This window comes from Mytilus galloprovincialis, chromosome 5, assembly GCF_965363235.1.
Source record: "Mytilus galloprovincialis chromosome 5, xbMytGall1.hap1.1, whole genome shotgun sequence".
NCBI classification, from domain to species: domain Eukaryota; kingdom Metazoa; phylum Mollusca; class Bivalvia; order Mytilida; family Mytilidae; genus Mytilus; species Mytilus galloprovincialis.
In genome coordinates, this window is record NC_134842.1 from 57,017,906 (window position 1) to 57,034,370 (window position 16,465).

The 16,465-nt window shown below is 31.7% G+C and overlaps 1 protein-coding gene across 1 annotated transcript in view; it reads left to right on the forward strand.

The window, feature by feature from the left end:
• Nucleotides 1–16,465, forward strand: part of LOC143076104 (G protein-coupled receptor kinase 3-like) — a 117,942-nt gene that overhangs the window by 74,220 nt on the left and 27,257 nt on the right. Inside the window, exons 8-9 of the mRNA XM_076251743.1 lie at nucleotides 4,123–4,214; nucleotides 4,808–4,907. Of these exons, the coding sequence (XP_076107858.1) occupies nucleotides 4,123–4,214; nucleotides 4,808–4,907 (192 nt within the window). The remainder of the gene's footprint in view (nucleotides 1–4,122; nucleotides 4,215–4,807; nucleotides 4,908–16,465) is intronic.

Consider the following 16,465-nt stretch of genomic DNA (forward strand, 5'->3'; position numbering starts at 1 on the left):
TTGACATATCAACGATATAAGGATGAGGCTTAGAAACGGGGAAATGCGAGGCTATGCCGAGCTATTTCCCCGTTTCGGGCTGAATCCTTATATCGTTGATATGTCAAGTTAATGCACTATTATTGTCTTTATACTGCAATCTAAAAAAAACATTTTCAATTGTTGTTTAATGTAATAATGTCATCACTGATTTAAATATTGGGAAACTTCCCTCTTTTTATACGACCGCAAAAATTTTAATTTTTTGGTCGTATATTGCTATCACGTTGGCGTCGTCGTCTGCGTCGTCGTCGTCGTCCGAATACTTTTAGTAAAAGTGAATAGAAATCAATGAAATTTTAACACAAGGTTTATGACCACAAAAGGAAGGTTGGGATTGATTTTGGGAGTTTTGGTCCCAACATTTTAGGAATTAGGGGCCAAAAAGGGCCCAAATAAGCATTTTCTTGGTTTTCGCACTATAACTTTAGTTTAAGCGAATAGAAATCTATGAAATTTTGACACAAGGTTTATGACCACAAAAGGAAGGTTGGGATTGATTTTGGGAGTTTTGGTTCCAACAGTTTAGGAATTAAGGGCCAAAAAGGGGCCCAAATAAGCATTATTCTTGGTTTTCGCACAATAACTTTAGTATAAGTAAATAGAAATCAATGAAATTTTAACACAAGGTTTATGACCACAAAAGGAAGGTTGGGATTGATTTTTGGAGTTGAGGTCACAACAGTTTATGAATTAGGGGCCAAAAAGGGGTCCAAATAAGCATTATTTTTGGTTTTTGCACCATAACTTTAGTATAAGTAAATAGAAATCTATGAAATTTAAACACAAGGTTTATGACCATAAAGGAAGGTTGGGTTTGATTTTGGGAGTTTTGGTCCTAACAGTTTAGGAATAAGGGGCCCAAAGGGTCCAAAATTGAACTTTGTGTGATTTCATCAAAAATTGAATAATTGGGGTTCTTTGATATGCCGAATCTAACTATGTATGTAGATTCTTAATTTTTGGTCCCGTTTTCAAATAGGTCTACATTAAGGTCCAAAGGGTCCAAAATTAAACTTAGTTTGATTTTAACAAAAATTGAATCCTTGGGGTTCTTTGATATGCTGAATTTAAAAATGTACTTAGATTTTTAATTATTGGCCTAGTTTTCAAGTTGGTCCAAATGGGGGTCCAAAATAAAACTTTGTTTGATTTCATCAAAAATTGAATAAATGGGTTCTTTGATATGCCAAATCTAACTGTGTATGTAAATTCTTAATTTTTGGTCCAGTTTTCAAATTGGTTTACATTAAGGTCCAAAGGGTCCAAAATTAAACTAAGTTTGATTTTAACAAAAATTAAATTCTTGGGCTTATTTGATATGCTTTATCTAAATATGTACTTTGATTTTTGATTATGGGCCCAGTTTTCAAGTTGGTCCAAATCAGGATTCCATATCAAGTATTGTGCAATAGCAAGAAATTTTCAATTGCACAGTATTGCACAATAGCAAGAAATATCTAATTGCACAATATTGTGCAATAGCAATTAATTTTCAATTGGAGTTATCTTTCTTTGTATAGAATAGTAGTTGATGATATATGTTGGAAATTTGCCAGACATGACTATGATGTCATTTTCTATTTTTATTTGCCAATAACTTTATGTAAATAACTTCATTGGAAATTTGCCAATATAAAATGTTGCTGATGAAGCTTTTTTTCCTTATCTTATCTAAAATGTTTTTAGATAATGTATGTTGGACATTTGCCAGACATGACTATGATGTCATTTTCTATTTTTATTTGCCAATAACTTTATGTAAATAACTTCATTGGAAATTTGCCAATATAAAATGTTGCTGATGAAGTTTTTTTTATTGTTTTATACAATAAACAATGTATATTCACTTTTACTACCAACCAATCTTTACCATTCAGTGATAACAAGCACTTTATTTTACATTTTAATATTTTATGATGTATTTAAAAGAGTAGTTATTGTTGCAAACTCCATTAGAAATTTGAATTGATATCAGTTTTGGAAAAAGGGAAATGGGGATGTGAAAAAAAGGGGGGGGGGTTTAAATTTTTCTCGTTTCAGATTTCATAAATAAAAAGAAAATTTCTTCAAACATTTTTTTGAGAGGATTAATATTCAACAGCATAGTGAATTGCTCAAAGGCAAAAAAAAACTTTTAAGTTCATTAGACCACATTCATTCTGTGTCAGAAACCTATGCTGTGTCAACTATTTAATTTTAGATTTAAAAAGTTTGAAGAAGAAATCTTTAATTGATTTGTAAAATCTTGACATTTGTTTTGTGTAAAAAAAAACCATGTAATGTCAAAAATTTGATCACAATCCAAATTCAGAGCTGTATCACGCTTGAATGTTTTGTCCATACTTGCCCCAACTGTTCAGGGTTCAACCTCTGCGGTCGTATAAAGCTGCGCCCTGTGGAGCACCTGGTTATAAAAAGGCCTCATATCATGCAGGCGGAGAAATATACAACACGATGAAATGTACATTTACTTGTTGAAATTCGCAATCGATGGTGAACGAATTTGTTTAAGAATGAACTAAAGTATCAACAATAAGCATAAATATATGATGTATGGTATGCAGACCATACATATTAACAAGTGAAATATGTTTTTTTTTTTTTTATAAAAATTGCAAAAGAAATAAGTTTGAGTCGTTTTATACATTGAAAACAAGAACAGGTTGAATAGGTCGTATGAATAATTAATTATAATCTCGGCAATTTCTATTTAAATATTCATGAGGAAAAGTGATATCATGTCAGTGACTATATGGCATAGAAATATACGGTCAACGCAATTTGACTGCTTAAATAGAATGAGTGCAGTATAATAATTTTTATTCAGACCCTGAGATGGTTATTTTGCAGATTTTCTAAATAAAACCATGTTTAATTAAAACTTTAATTTGCTGTATAGAGAATGAGTATTTATACTTTTTTATTTTCACAAGTGGTTTCCAATTAATGCAGGTACCCAGGAGCTGGTTAAACTAATTGTGTGTGTGTTCCTACTGACATAATTAGATTTTCTTAACTGAAAAATTTTCATTTTATAATTATACAGTAAAATCAATAAAGTTACATTAGTATAGAATAGAATGTGTGTTCCTGAAGGCTGGCTAATTTAAATGTTAGAAATACATCCTGTTGCTTCTGCCATATATAGAGTTAAGCAATAATCGTAAAATGTCATGAACCTTTGGAAAAAGAAGCATATTTTATGGATCGTCAATTTATATCGATTAATTTCTGTTTTGTTTTATAACAATTCTTTGATAGGATTTATGCTAATTAAGTAAAAGAAAATATTTGCATTTTTTGCCAATAGTTTCTTTGACATACGTTTTCCAAATCATGACAGGACATGATGTTTTTCTGTCACCTTTATATTTATATCTTTTTTCGTAACTTTTTCTTTTACAGGAATTTTTTTATAGTACAATTTTTAGTAGTGATAAATACTCTGAAGGGACATTACTCTGATAATATTAAGTTAAAAAGATAGAAAAATTGAAGATGTTATGCACTTAAGTTTGTTTAACACTACAATTTAAAGAAATATTTAGAATAAGTGATAAAACACATGCCCTACATTCATTTAGGTGTTTTCATGGTAAAACATATTTCCGTTTAGCAGTTTAAAACCTTAAAATATGTCCTGTATTTTTTGAGACCTGCACTTTTCTTATGAATTTACCCTGTACCAAATCTATGATTGTTTAACAGGGTATTGTCAAGATATATTTGACATGGTGCATGAAATAAAATCTGAAATTCAGAAAATGCTAAATACAAAAAAGAAATGCATTCCAATGGACATTTATTAATGTTTTGACAACTTTTACAGTTAATATATGTCATCTTTACTGCTAGAATGGGGAGTACGGGGCAAATAATAAACACTTAAAAGGGTGATGGGGTGTAGGGAGCATGGTGTTAGTGTCATTTATTTTAGCAAGAAATGTTGAGTGGATTGTTGGACAGAGAAGCCAGCTATCCACACCCCTAAACAAAGATGTTAGTCTTATTACAGTTGGTTTTGTACAGTAAATAGTTGTGAATCATATTTTTAAAACAAGTCAAATTCTTCTTTTACAGTTAACCATGAACGACTTTAGTGTACATAGAATTATAGGAAGAGGAGGTTTTGGCGAAGTATATGGATGTCGGAAAGCAGATACAGGGAAAATGTGAGTACAAAACCAGTCAATACTGGGTAATGTATTTAATTACCGTAATATACTTTTAATGATCTATAAATATCTGGGAAGCCTATTTCCCAGCCTGAAATACCCACATGTAGGCCATGTAGGCCATACAACACAGGTTCTTCTTTGCCTCTCTTTTAAAAGTTCAATTTTTATAGGCCCTTGGCAAATGTTTCATGCATGTTCATGGACAAATGTAATTGAACATGGGCAAAATACCACTACTTCTCTGACTCTCTGTTATCACTTGATGGCTCTGCAACTATGCATCAATGTTTGATATACCAGAAAAACACCAGATACAGTGATAAGTGAGAAAACGTATATATAGTCGTGTGGAATGTAAACAACAACAAACAAAAAAAAACGAAGCTTTTTCCTCAATAGCTGTTGATCATATTGAAATATTTTGAAGAAAAAAGAGAATGAATTTGGTTTATACTGTATTTTCTTAAAAGAACTGTAAACGTATCATTATATATTATTTAAATGTTCCTTGCTTGAAATCTAGTCACTTGTATTGCATGCATATTGAGAACAATCATTTTCATTGTAATTTTGGTTTCTTTTGATAGGTATGCAATGAAATGCTTGGATAAGAAGCGTATTAAAATGAAGCAAGGAGAAACATTAGCATTAAATGAAAGAATAATGTTATCTCTAGTCAGTACAGGGGTATGTATCAAATACGCACAATAAGAAGATATTACGGCATTTCCATTGGCTATTTGTCATTGATGACTTTCAATGGTTAAGATGATGTACATTTCGTCCATGGCAACAGACATATATGTTATTACTGCAATAATATACACTCAAACTTTACACCTGATAATCTTCTTTTTGTAAAATTTTATTACAAAAACTATTAAAATGTCTGATGTTAAAGTTTGACACCAAAAAAAGGACATGAAGTCAAACAGGAATGTGCAAAAGACTAGATCAACGATTCGTGGAATTTTTAATTAAACACAATGCAAGTGTTATTATTATTACTTATAACTCTAGTTGTTATCAAGTGATATTCCACCTCACTTGTTATGAAACCTTTTTAGCTCACCTGACCCAAAGGGCCAAGTAAGCTTTTCCCGTCACTTTGCGTCCGTCGTCAGTCGTCCGTCGTCCGTCGTCGTTGTTAACTTTTACAAAAATCTTCTCTGAAACTACTGGGCCAAATTAAACCAAACTTGGCCACAATCATCATTGGGGTATCTTGTTAAAAAAATATGTCCGGTGACCCGGCCAACCAACCAAGATGGCCACCATGGCTAAAAATAGAACATAGGGGTAAAATGCAGTTTTTGGCTTATAACTCAAAAACCAAAGCATTTAGAGCAAATCTGACAGGGGGTAAAACTGTTTATCAGGTCAAGATCTATCTGCCCTGGAATTTTCAGATGAATCAGACATTCCGTTGTAGGGTTGCTGCCCCTGAATTGGTAATTTTAAGGAAATTTTACTGTTTTTGGTTATTATCTTGAATGTTATTATAGATAGAGATAAACTGTAAACAGCAATAATGTTCAGCAAAGTAAGATTTACAAATAAGTCAAGTGACCGAAATGGTCAGTTGACCCCTTTAGGAGTTATTGCCCTTTATTGTCAATTTTTAACCATTTTTCGTAAATCTTGGTTATCATTTACAAAAATCTTCTCCTCTGAAACTACTGGGCCAAATTAATCCAAACTTGGCCACAATCATCTTTGGGGTATCTAGTTTGAAAAATGTGTCCGGTGACCCGGGCATCAAATCAAGATGGCCGCCACAGCTAAAAATAGAACATAGGGTAAAATGCAGTTTTTGGCTTATAACTCAAAAACCAAAGCATTTAGAGCAAATCTGACATGAGGGTAAAAATGTTTATCAGGTCAAGATCTATCTGCCCTGAAATTTTCAGATGAATCAGACAACCTGTTGTTGGGTTGCTGCCCCTGAATCAGTAATTTTAAGGAAATTTTGCTTATTTTGGTTATTATCTTGAATATTATTATAGATAGAGATAAACTGTAAACAGCAATAATGTTCAGCAAAGTAAGATTTACAAATAAGTCAAAATGACCGAAATGGTCAATTGACCCCTTAAGGAGTTATTGTCCTTTATAGTCAATTTTTAACAATTTTCATAAAATTTGTAAATTTTTATTAACATTTTCCACTGAAACTACTGGGCCAAGTTCATTATAGATAGAGATAATTGTAAGCAGCAAGACTGTTTAGTAAAGTAAGATGTACAAACACATCACCATCACCAAAACACAATTTTGTCATGAATCCATCTGCTTCCTTTGTTTAATATTCACATAGACCAAGGTGAGCGACACAGGCTCTTTAGAGCCTCTAGTTTATCAAGTGTTAGTTGCGATAGAATTCTCCAACAACTGAAGTGCCATTTTTGATTGCAGTAAGATGAATTATGAAATGATATGATTGACCCGTAGAAACTCTTCAAAGGCAGTATTTGTATTCCTTGATGATAATGCAATTCTTTTGATATAAACATGTTTTACTTGTGGATTTCTACGTGTTCTCAGTAGATCAAGATTTGTGACAAACAGACAAACCTGTATATATAAAGGTCACTCTGTAAAGACATTTTGTTTAACTCCTGGGTCCAAAAAAACATGGTCTTTTCATACTCCTTCTTACAGCAGTTTTTTCTGCTGACAATGGTCAGAATGATTTTGTCTCAGGTATATCTTAACCTATTTGCATCTTTTTGAAACCAAATTTTGTATTGATCCAGGGTTGTGGTAAATATTTTTTTCTGGAAATAAATATTTGTTTAAAGAATACAGCACATCTATCACAAAAAAAATCATACTTCTAGAACTATAACTAATATCTAAAGTAAAAGATGAACTAAAAATGTTGGTTCTATTCATATTGTCATAGTATAGACAGCTATCCTTGATTTATTAGTTTTTATACGACCGCAAAATTTGAAAAATTTTTCGTCGTATATTGCTATCACTTTGGCGTCGTCGTCGTCGTCATCGTCGTCGTCGTCGTCCGAATACTTTTAGTTTTCACACTCTAACTTTAGTAAAAGTGAATGGAAATCTATGAAATTTTAACACAAGGTTTATGACCACAAAAGGAAGGTTGGTATTGATTTTGGGAGTTTTGGTCCCAACATTTTAGGAATTAGGGGCCAAAAAGGGCCCAAATAAGCATTTTCTTGGTTTTCGCACTATAACTTTAGTTTAAGTTAATAGAAATCTATGAAATTTTGACACAAGGTTTATGACCACAAAAGAACGGTTGGGATTGATTTTGGGAGTTTTGGTTTCAACAGTTTAGGAATTAGGGGCCAAAAAAGGGCCCAAATAAGCATTATTCTTGGTTTTCGCACAATAACTTTAGTTTAAGTAAATAGAAATCAATGAAATTTAAACACAATGTTAATGACTACAAAAGGAAGGTTGGTATTGATTTTGGGAGTTTAGGTCCCAACAGTTTAGGAATTAGGGGCCAAAAAGGGACCCAAATAAGCATTTTTTTTGGTTTTCGCACCATAACGTTAGTATAAGTAAATAGAAATCTATGAAATTTAAACACAAGGTTTATGACCATAAAAGGAAGGTTGGTATTGATTTTGGGAGTTTTGGTCCCAACATAATAAGGGGCCCAAAGGGTCCAAAATTAAACTTTGTTTGATTTCATCAAAATTGAATAATTGGGGTTCTTTGATATGCCGAATCTAACTGTCATGACTGTGTATGTAGATTCTTAACTTTTGGTCCCGTTTTCAAATTGGTCTACATTAAGGTCCAAAGGGTCCAAAATTAAACTTAGTTTGATTTTGACAAAAAATGAATCAGTTAGGTTCTTTGATATGCTGAATCTAAAAATGTACTTAGATTCTTGATTATTGGCCCAGTTTTCAAGTTGGTCCAAATCGGGGTCCAAAATTAAACTTTGTTTGATTTCATTAAAAATTGAATAAATGGGGTTCTTTGATATACCAAATCTAACTGTGTATGTAGATTCTTCATTTTTGGTCCTGTTTTCAAATTGGTCTACACTAAAGTCCAAAGGGTCCAAAATTAAACTTAGTCTGATTTTAACAAAAATTGAAATCTTGGGGTTCTTTGATATGCTGAATCCAAAAATGTACTTAGATTTTTTATTATGGGCTCAGTTTTCAAGTTGGTCCAAATCAGGATCTAAAATTATTATATTAAGTATTGTGCAATAGCAAGTCTTTTCAATTGCACAGTATTGCGCAATGGCAAGAAATATCTAATTGCACAATATTGTGAAATAGCAAATTTTTTTTTAATTAGAGTTATCTTTCTTTGTCCAGAATAGTAAGCAAGAAATATCTAATTGCAAAATATTGTGCAATAGCAAGATTTTTTTTTAATTGGAGTTATCTTTCTTTGTCCAGAATCAACTTAAATCTTTGTTATATACAATATACAATGTATATTCACTTTTTACTACCAACTGATAAATTAAAATAATCTTTACCATTCAGTGATAACAAGCAGTTTTTTTACATCTTAATATTTTATGATGTATTTAAATGAGTAGTTATTGTTGCAAACTCCATTAGAAATTTTAATTGAGATTAGTTTTGGAATAAGGGAAAGGGGGATGTGATTAAAAAAATTGGGTTCAATTTTTCTCATTTGAAATTTCATAAATAAAAAAGAAAATTTCTTCAAACATTTTTTTGAGAGGATTAATATTCAACAGCATAGTGAATTGCTCTAAGAGAAAACAAAAATTTTAAGTTCATTAGAACACATTCATTCTGTGTCAGAAACCTATGCTGTGTCAACTATTTAATCACAATCCAAATTTAGAGCTGAATCCAGCGTGAATGTTGTGTCCATACTTGCCCCAACCGTTCAGGGTTCAACCTCTGCGGTCGTATAAAGCTACGCCCTGCGGAGCATCTGGTTCTTCTTGCCCTACATAATACTGAAAAGGTGATTTTACATCTAACTGACTTTATACAGACATTCATAAGTACACAAAAATGATTTCCTTTGAAATGTTGCTATATATGTGAAGTACTTTTATTATGAAATATTATGTTTTTGAACATTAATGACATTTTGATGCATTGCAATTAAACAAGTTTGTCTGTATAACTATTGAAATGAATTCTCCGTCTATCATGATATTTGAGTCTCTTGGGAAACTTGTTCTAAAACTATTATACACAATCATATCAACATCAATATGAGTTTTCAATCTATGTAAGTGGTGTTTATATCGTGGGTAGATATTATACTTATATATTATTCATCAAATCAAAACAAACTACACTTTGATGCAGTAGCAAAGCAAAATATTTGATATATTGGTACCAGGGAGTTTTGAACTTTAGACATTTCAACACATCGTCTGACCAATTAACTTAATTTCTTTCAGCATGAATATAAATGCTTTTAGTAATTTCATTTTTTTATGCACTGCATCATTGTGGGCAGGTTATACAGGTTTATTTTAAACTTTGACATTTGAGCTCAGTACCAGCATGTGTACTTTTCTTTTGATTGAGGTCTTTTATTTCATTTGGGATTTCAACATTTTTGTTCTGTTTTCAATGCAGTTTCATTACAGTCAATCTACCTGTTGTTTGGCAGACCAATTTAAGCTAGTATTCTGATCACAAAGGATATTTTCCTGGCAGTTGTGATGTTCCTTCTATTTGGCTATCCATGTTACACATATATAAGATATAGTAAGACAATAACTTCAAGAAAAGAATTAACAAAAGCATCACTGTGTCCTACAATCTCGAACAAGTCAAACCACTTGACAGCAGAGCACCTGAGTCCACCCTTCGTTTTTGGTTTGATTGTTCTTTATTTTTCTGGGTTACTTTTCTGGATTCTGTTTCTTTTTGAAGTTTTTACTTTACGTCTTAAATATTTTCTGTTTTTCTTTTAATTGCTGTGTTTACTTGTCCCCCATCTTATTATATACCTGTTTGACCTATAAATGTCAGCTTATTTTACCTGTTGTCAGTTTGCTTTTTCAATTTTGATGCTTTTACTTTTATCTCAGAAACAGTTTATTTTTTTACACCAGATAAATAATAAGTCTGTCATCCTATTATCACTACAGTTTTTCTTTTAAGAAGATTATTATTATTGATCATGATTTAACCATTCATGAAGTATGTTTTCCTGAGAATAAAGATAAGATAGTTTGGGGAACCAGAGTCTTGATAAAGCAGGGAAAATGATCCAGCCAGTGATATCACACTAGCTGTTTTTTGGGTACATGAAATAACAAGACCAGTTATAAATAAGAAAGTTTTATTTGACCTTGCAGATGAAAATCACACATTGAAGGAAAAACAAATGCAAAAGACAAACAAAAAGTTCAAACAAAGAAGTTTAATAAATCTTTTAAAAAACACTAACAAAATTATATTCAGAAATCTGTTTTTCAGTTTTCATATTTTGATGGAACACCTAAGATCACCCCAGGCTTGAACACTACTCACTCTTTTTATAAATTAAGGTAGAAAAAAATGCATGATAATTATTAATATGATAAATATAACTGTTGCATTGGACCTTGTGGAAGCATGTTTTATTGCAGAATGATATCTTTTTAAGCTAATTGATGTTACTCTACAAACATTTCCCATGGTTTGAAAAGACAGGACAGCTATGTTTTGGCCATTTTTTTAATGGAGCACAAATTGGTCATGAGGGAGACATTTACCACATGCCTTGTCCTTAAAGATCAGTTAGTTTTTACTAGTCATTGATTATTTGCAGTAAATCAAATTCCCATATCTGATTGGCTGTTTTATAGCCTAATCAAATAAGACTATTTTCTTGGAGTGTCTTAGTGCAGTAGTTTATCCTATAAAATGTTCTCCCTAATTGGTCTGGGCTTATTCTTGTAACAATAAATTCTTTCTGTAGTTTTGATTAATCATTTGTCATATGACTGAAACAAAACTGAATAGAAATGTAGAAAATAAATATACCGTGTTCTATTATTAATGTCCTTGATCTTTCAAGGTTGGCAGCTTTTTTGTTGACCTTTTATTTATATAAAGAAGCTGTTGGGAACATTACTGAAGGACAGCAATACATCGTCACTATAAAACCAGAACAGGTGTTTTGGAATAACCATATGGTTTTTAAAAAAAGAAAAGTTTCAACACAGACTGGACAATTTAGTGTTTACCCTTTCCAATAACACATATCTGTTGTTAAAAACTACATCATGACAACTATGTATTGTTGTTTTTTTGTATGTTTCATTTAGCAGCTGTCTTATAATCTTATATCCCACTTCTCCTTTTAATCAAAGAGAATCATAGTATCACATAACCCATATTTTTGCAGCATTTCGCACCTGTCCCAAATCAGGAGCCTTTGTTAGTCTTGTAGGTTTTTTTTATTTTATTTCATTTATATGTTTTTGAAGGTTTTTCTTGCTGTTTTGAAACCATTTGGTGGCCTTGGTCTGTTTTCTGCTTTTTGGTTGGGTTGTTGTCACTTTGACACATTCCCAATTTCCATTTACAATTTTATTTATTTAAGTTTTAAAACTTCATCACTGAAAGAAAACTGTAACTCCTAGAAAGCTCTACAATACTTTTCCGTTAACCCTTGACCACAGATTTACTTTTGATTGTGAAAATAGAAACTTTGAAAAAAGTTATTATGGCCCTATTAGTCTTCAGTGTATAATTATTTATGATCTGCCCTTTCAACAAAATATGTTAACAAATTTTTTATGCCCCACCTACGATAGTAAAGGGACATTATGTTTTCTGGTCTGTGGGTCTGTTCGCCCGTCTGTCCTGCTTATATTACAGTTTTTGGTCAAGGTAGTTTTTGATGAAGTTGAGGTCCAATCCACTTGAAACTTAGTACACATGTTCCTTATGATATTATCCTTATAATGTAAATGCCATATTAGATTTTTGACCCCTATTTCACTGTCCACTGAGCATAGAAAATAATGGTGTGAGTAGAACATCTATGTACTTGGGGAAACATCTTTGTTTTTAGTGTAACTTTACAAAAAAATTGCCCTGTCAACAACCAATAAGACTATAATTTAGTATGAAGGCATGATAGTATATTAAATGTTGCTTATTATTTAGAAAAAGCAAGTGAATAAATTTATCAGTTTTCAAGAGCTGTAATGACAGAGTGTCATCCGTGTTAAGGCTACCCTTTATACAGTTGAAAAAATCAATAGGTTTAATGGGGAGACAAATCGGACAAAGTGGAAATCTGCCTGGAAGGATATTTACTTCAATCATATGAATAATACATTAAAATATTTGTGAGAACCAATTTAAGAATTTTTATTTTGTAAGATTTGAAAGTCTTAGAATTAGAATTGATTGTTCAGTTAGACATTCTATTAGTTCCTAGCTTTCCATTCATCACAGCTTACATCTGATTAAATAAAGTATATTAAATGCTGAGCTAAATAGAAAATGCACCAAAAGTACCTAATATAATGAAATTTATAAAAAATGATTAAGTAATCAATACAAAAAGAAAGATCTGAGTTATCCTAGAAACTGTCCTTGAATTGAGCTTGATGTTTTTCATGTTTTTATATAAGGATAAACTAACAAAGTCATTGATTTATATCTAAATGTGTAGCATTTCAACACTATCAGAATCTTTCTACAGTGATTTCAGAAGAGAAATAATTGAAAACATTCATCAATTGAGAAAACTAATCTCTATGGGGACCTCGTTGATTTCTCAGCGGTGAAATGTTTCAAGCTTCTGTCAGAAGGAAATTAACGATAATTCTTTTTGTCATTTACTTTTGAAAATTGATAAAATTGCTAACTTGTTGCTTACCGTTCAGTGGCAGATATTTCATGCATTCTCAGGATGATCTAAAGATTTGATGAACAGAGAGGGATGCAGGAGAATATTACTGATGTAGTTAGAAGAGTAGCCTTTAAAAGGTCACTTTTGAATGTCATATAATAGTTGTTGCTAAATATGCAAATTAATCAATATGTGGTATAATTGCCAATGAGAAAACCTTCCATCAGGGTTCAGATGAAGTCAATGTGAGCAATTACAGGACACCATACATCCTTCAATGATGAGAAAAACCCATGCAGTATAGTCAGCTTCAAAAGACCTGGAAATGACAACAGCAATTTAAATGAGAAATCTAATGGAATGATTCATATAAAAAACTGTAAATGAAAAACAAATATGATTTATTGCAACAAACGATTGCATTGATTTTAATCTCCATCATTTGTGTGTTGATTTAAACTACACTGGCATACTCCCTCTAGGCATGTGTATTGTTTTATGAACCTTTAGAAGAACACATGATAGAACAGGATGAAAAGTTTTAATAGTTTGGATCCACAAAGGGAAGAGAACTATCCATATTATGTACACCTTATTTCTAGCTGTCACTGGCAAAATCTGATGAAAATCTGTGGTAAACGATTGCAAAATGTTAACATTATATTGTTTTTCTACGACCGCAAAAATTTTAATTTTTTTGGTCGTATATTGCTATCACATTGGCGTCGTCGTCATCGTCGTCCGAATACTTTTAGTTTTCGCACTCTAACTTTAGTAAAAGTGAATAGAAATCAATGAAATTTTAACACAAGGTTTATGACCACAAAAGGAAGGTTGGGATTGATTTTGGGAGTTTTGGTCCCAACATTTTAGGAATTAGGGGCCAAAAAGGGCCCAAATAAGCATTTTCTTGGTTTTCGCACTATAACTTTAGTTTAAGTGAATAGAAATCTATGAAATTTTGACACAAGGTTTATGACCACAAAAGGAAGGTTGGGATTGATTTTGGGAGTTTTGGTTCCAACAGTTTAGGAATTAAGGGCCACAGGGTTCGAACGGGGCATGGAATCCTGGAAAAGTCATGGATTTTTATTTAGGGGGGAAAGGCCTTTAAAAGTCATGGAAAGCTATATTTTAGTGACAAGTCCTTGAATAGTCATGGAAAATGATTATTTGCACTGTAATCTTTATTGCATGTCTTCAAACATCTAAAATTAAATGATCCCCGTAGTTTTTGTCGAAACTGTTTCTTTTTCGAATGCTAGAAACAAGGCCCCAGTTGTGGTAAGTGTAAAATGAGAATTTAAAATTCGTTTCTTCAAAATTGTTTATAAAAATATGCAACCGCATCTGGTTTCCTTCATAGTGCATTTTGCTTTAACAGTATTGAAATAAGAAACCAGCTATCGGAATATTCGAAAACGAAGTTATTGCTACCAAACAGCCGTTGAAAAACACTTTTAATGATAATGTATGGATAGAGGAGCTGAAATGATAAGAGTCCTACATATAGTAAAGAGCAATTTTTCATACAAAAGTTGTGAGGATATCGTCTCGGTATTTAAGAATATGTTTCTGGATAGTAGACAAATGTCACTTCTGAAATGGCAATGATGCCTCTAAGTAGGAAAGTGATAGCTTTTGTCTACAATATATTATCTGTTTGATGAAAGTCCAACCAGTCAAGAGGATTATGCCAAGTAACCTTTTCTAATACTTTGTTTATAAAAATATTTCAAAATTTGTATATATTATTTTATACTGTAAAAAGAGGCAGAACATATACCAAAGGGGACATTCAAATGAGTGTGTAGGTCATACTCTTTCATAGAATCTTTGATAACAAGTAGGTCTACATCATTGTTAGCAAACTTAACTCAGTATTGTCATTCATAAATATGTTGGTATTTCTCATTGTGTTTCAGTGCAATTGTGTCATTATTGGATGTTAAAAAGATTGTTTATTTAGTTGCATGGAAAGGACACAAAAGCATGTTTATAGCATTAGGGATGACCTTTTTGGTCTATAGTTTTGGGGTATGGAAATTTCATAAAACATCCTTGAAAAGTCATGGAAAAGTCATGGAAAAATAGAACTAAAAAGGTGTATGAACCCTGGGGCCAAAAAAGGGCCCAAATAAGCATTATTCTTGGTTTATGATCACAAAAGGAAGGTTGGGATTGATTTTTGGAGTTGAGGTCACAACAGTTTATGAATTAGGGGTCAAAAAGGGGCCCAAATAAGCATTATTTTTGGTTTTTGCACCATAACTTTAGTATAAGTAAATAGAAATCTATGAAATTTAAACACAAGGTTTATGACCATAAAAGGAAGGTTGGGTTTGATTTTGGGAGTTTTGGTCCTAACAGTTTAGGAGTAAGGGCCCAAAAGGGTCCAAAATTGAACTTTGTGTGATTTCATCAAAAATTGAATAATTGGGGTTCTTTGATATGCCGAATCTAACTATGTATGTAGATTCTTAATTTTTGGTCCCGTTTTCAAATTGGTATACATTAAGGTCCAAAGGGTCCAAAATTAAACTTAGTTTGATTTTAACAAAAATTGAATCCTTGGGGTTCTTTGATATGCTGAATTTAAAAATGTACTTAGATTTTTAATTATTGGCCTAGTTTTCAAGTTGGTCAAAATGGGGGTCCAAAATTAAACTTTGTTTGATTTCATCAAAAATTGAATAAATGGGTTCTTTGATATGCCAAATCTAACTGTGTATGTAGATTCTTAATTTTTGGTCCAGTTTTCAAATTGGTCTACATTAAGGTCCAAAGAGTCCAAAATTAAACTACGTTTGATTTTAAACAAAAAATAAATTCTTGGGCTTATTTGATATGCGTTATCTAAATATGTACTTTGATTTTTGATTATGGGCCCAGTTTTCAAGTTGGTCCAAATCAGGATTCCATATCAAGTATTGTGCAATAGCAAGAAATTTTCAATTGCACAGTATTGCACAATAGCAAGAAATATCTAATTGCACCATATTGTGCAATAGCAATTAATTTTCAATTGGAGTTATCTTTCTTTGTATAGAATAGTAGTTGATAACATATGTTGGAAATTTGCCAGACATGACTATGATGTCATTTTCTATTTTTATTTGCCAATAACTTTATGTAAATAACTTCATTGGAAATTTGCCAATATAAAATGTTGCTGATGAAGTTTTTTTTATTGTTTTATACAATAAACAATGTATATTCACTTTTACTACCAACCAATCTTTACCATTCAGTGATAACAAGCACTTTATTTTACATTTTAATATTTTATGATGTATTTAAAAGAGTAGTTATTGTTGCAAACTCCATTAGAAATTTGAATTGATATCAGTTTTGGAAAAAGGGAAACGGGGATGTGAAAAAAGGGGGGGGGGGGGGGTTTAAATTTTTCTCATTTCAGATTTCATAAATAAAAAGAAAATTTC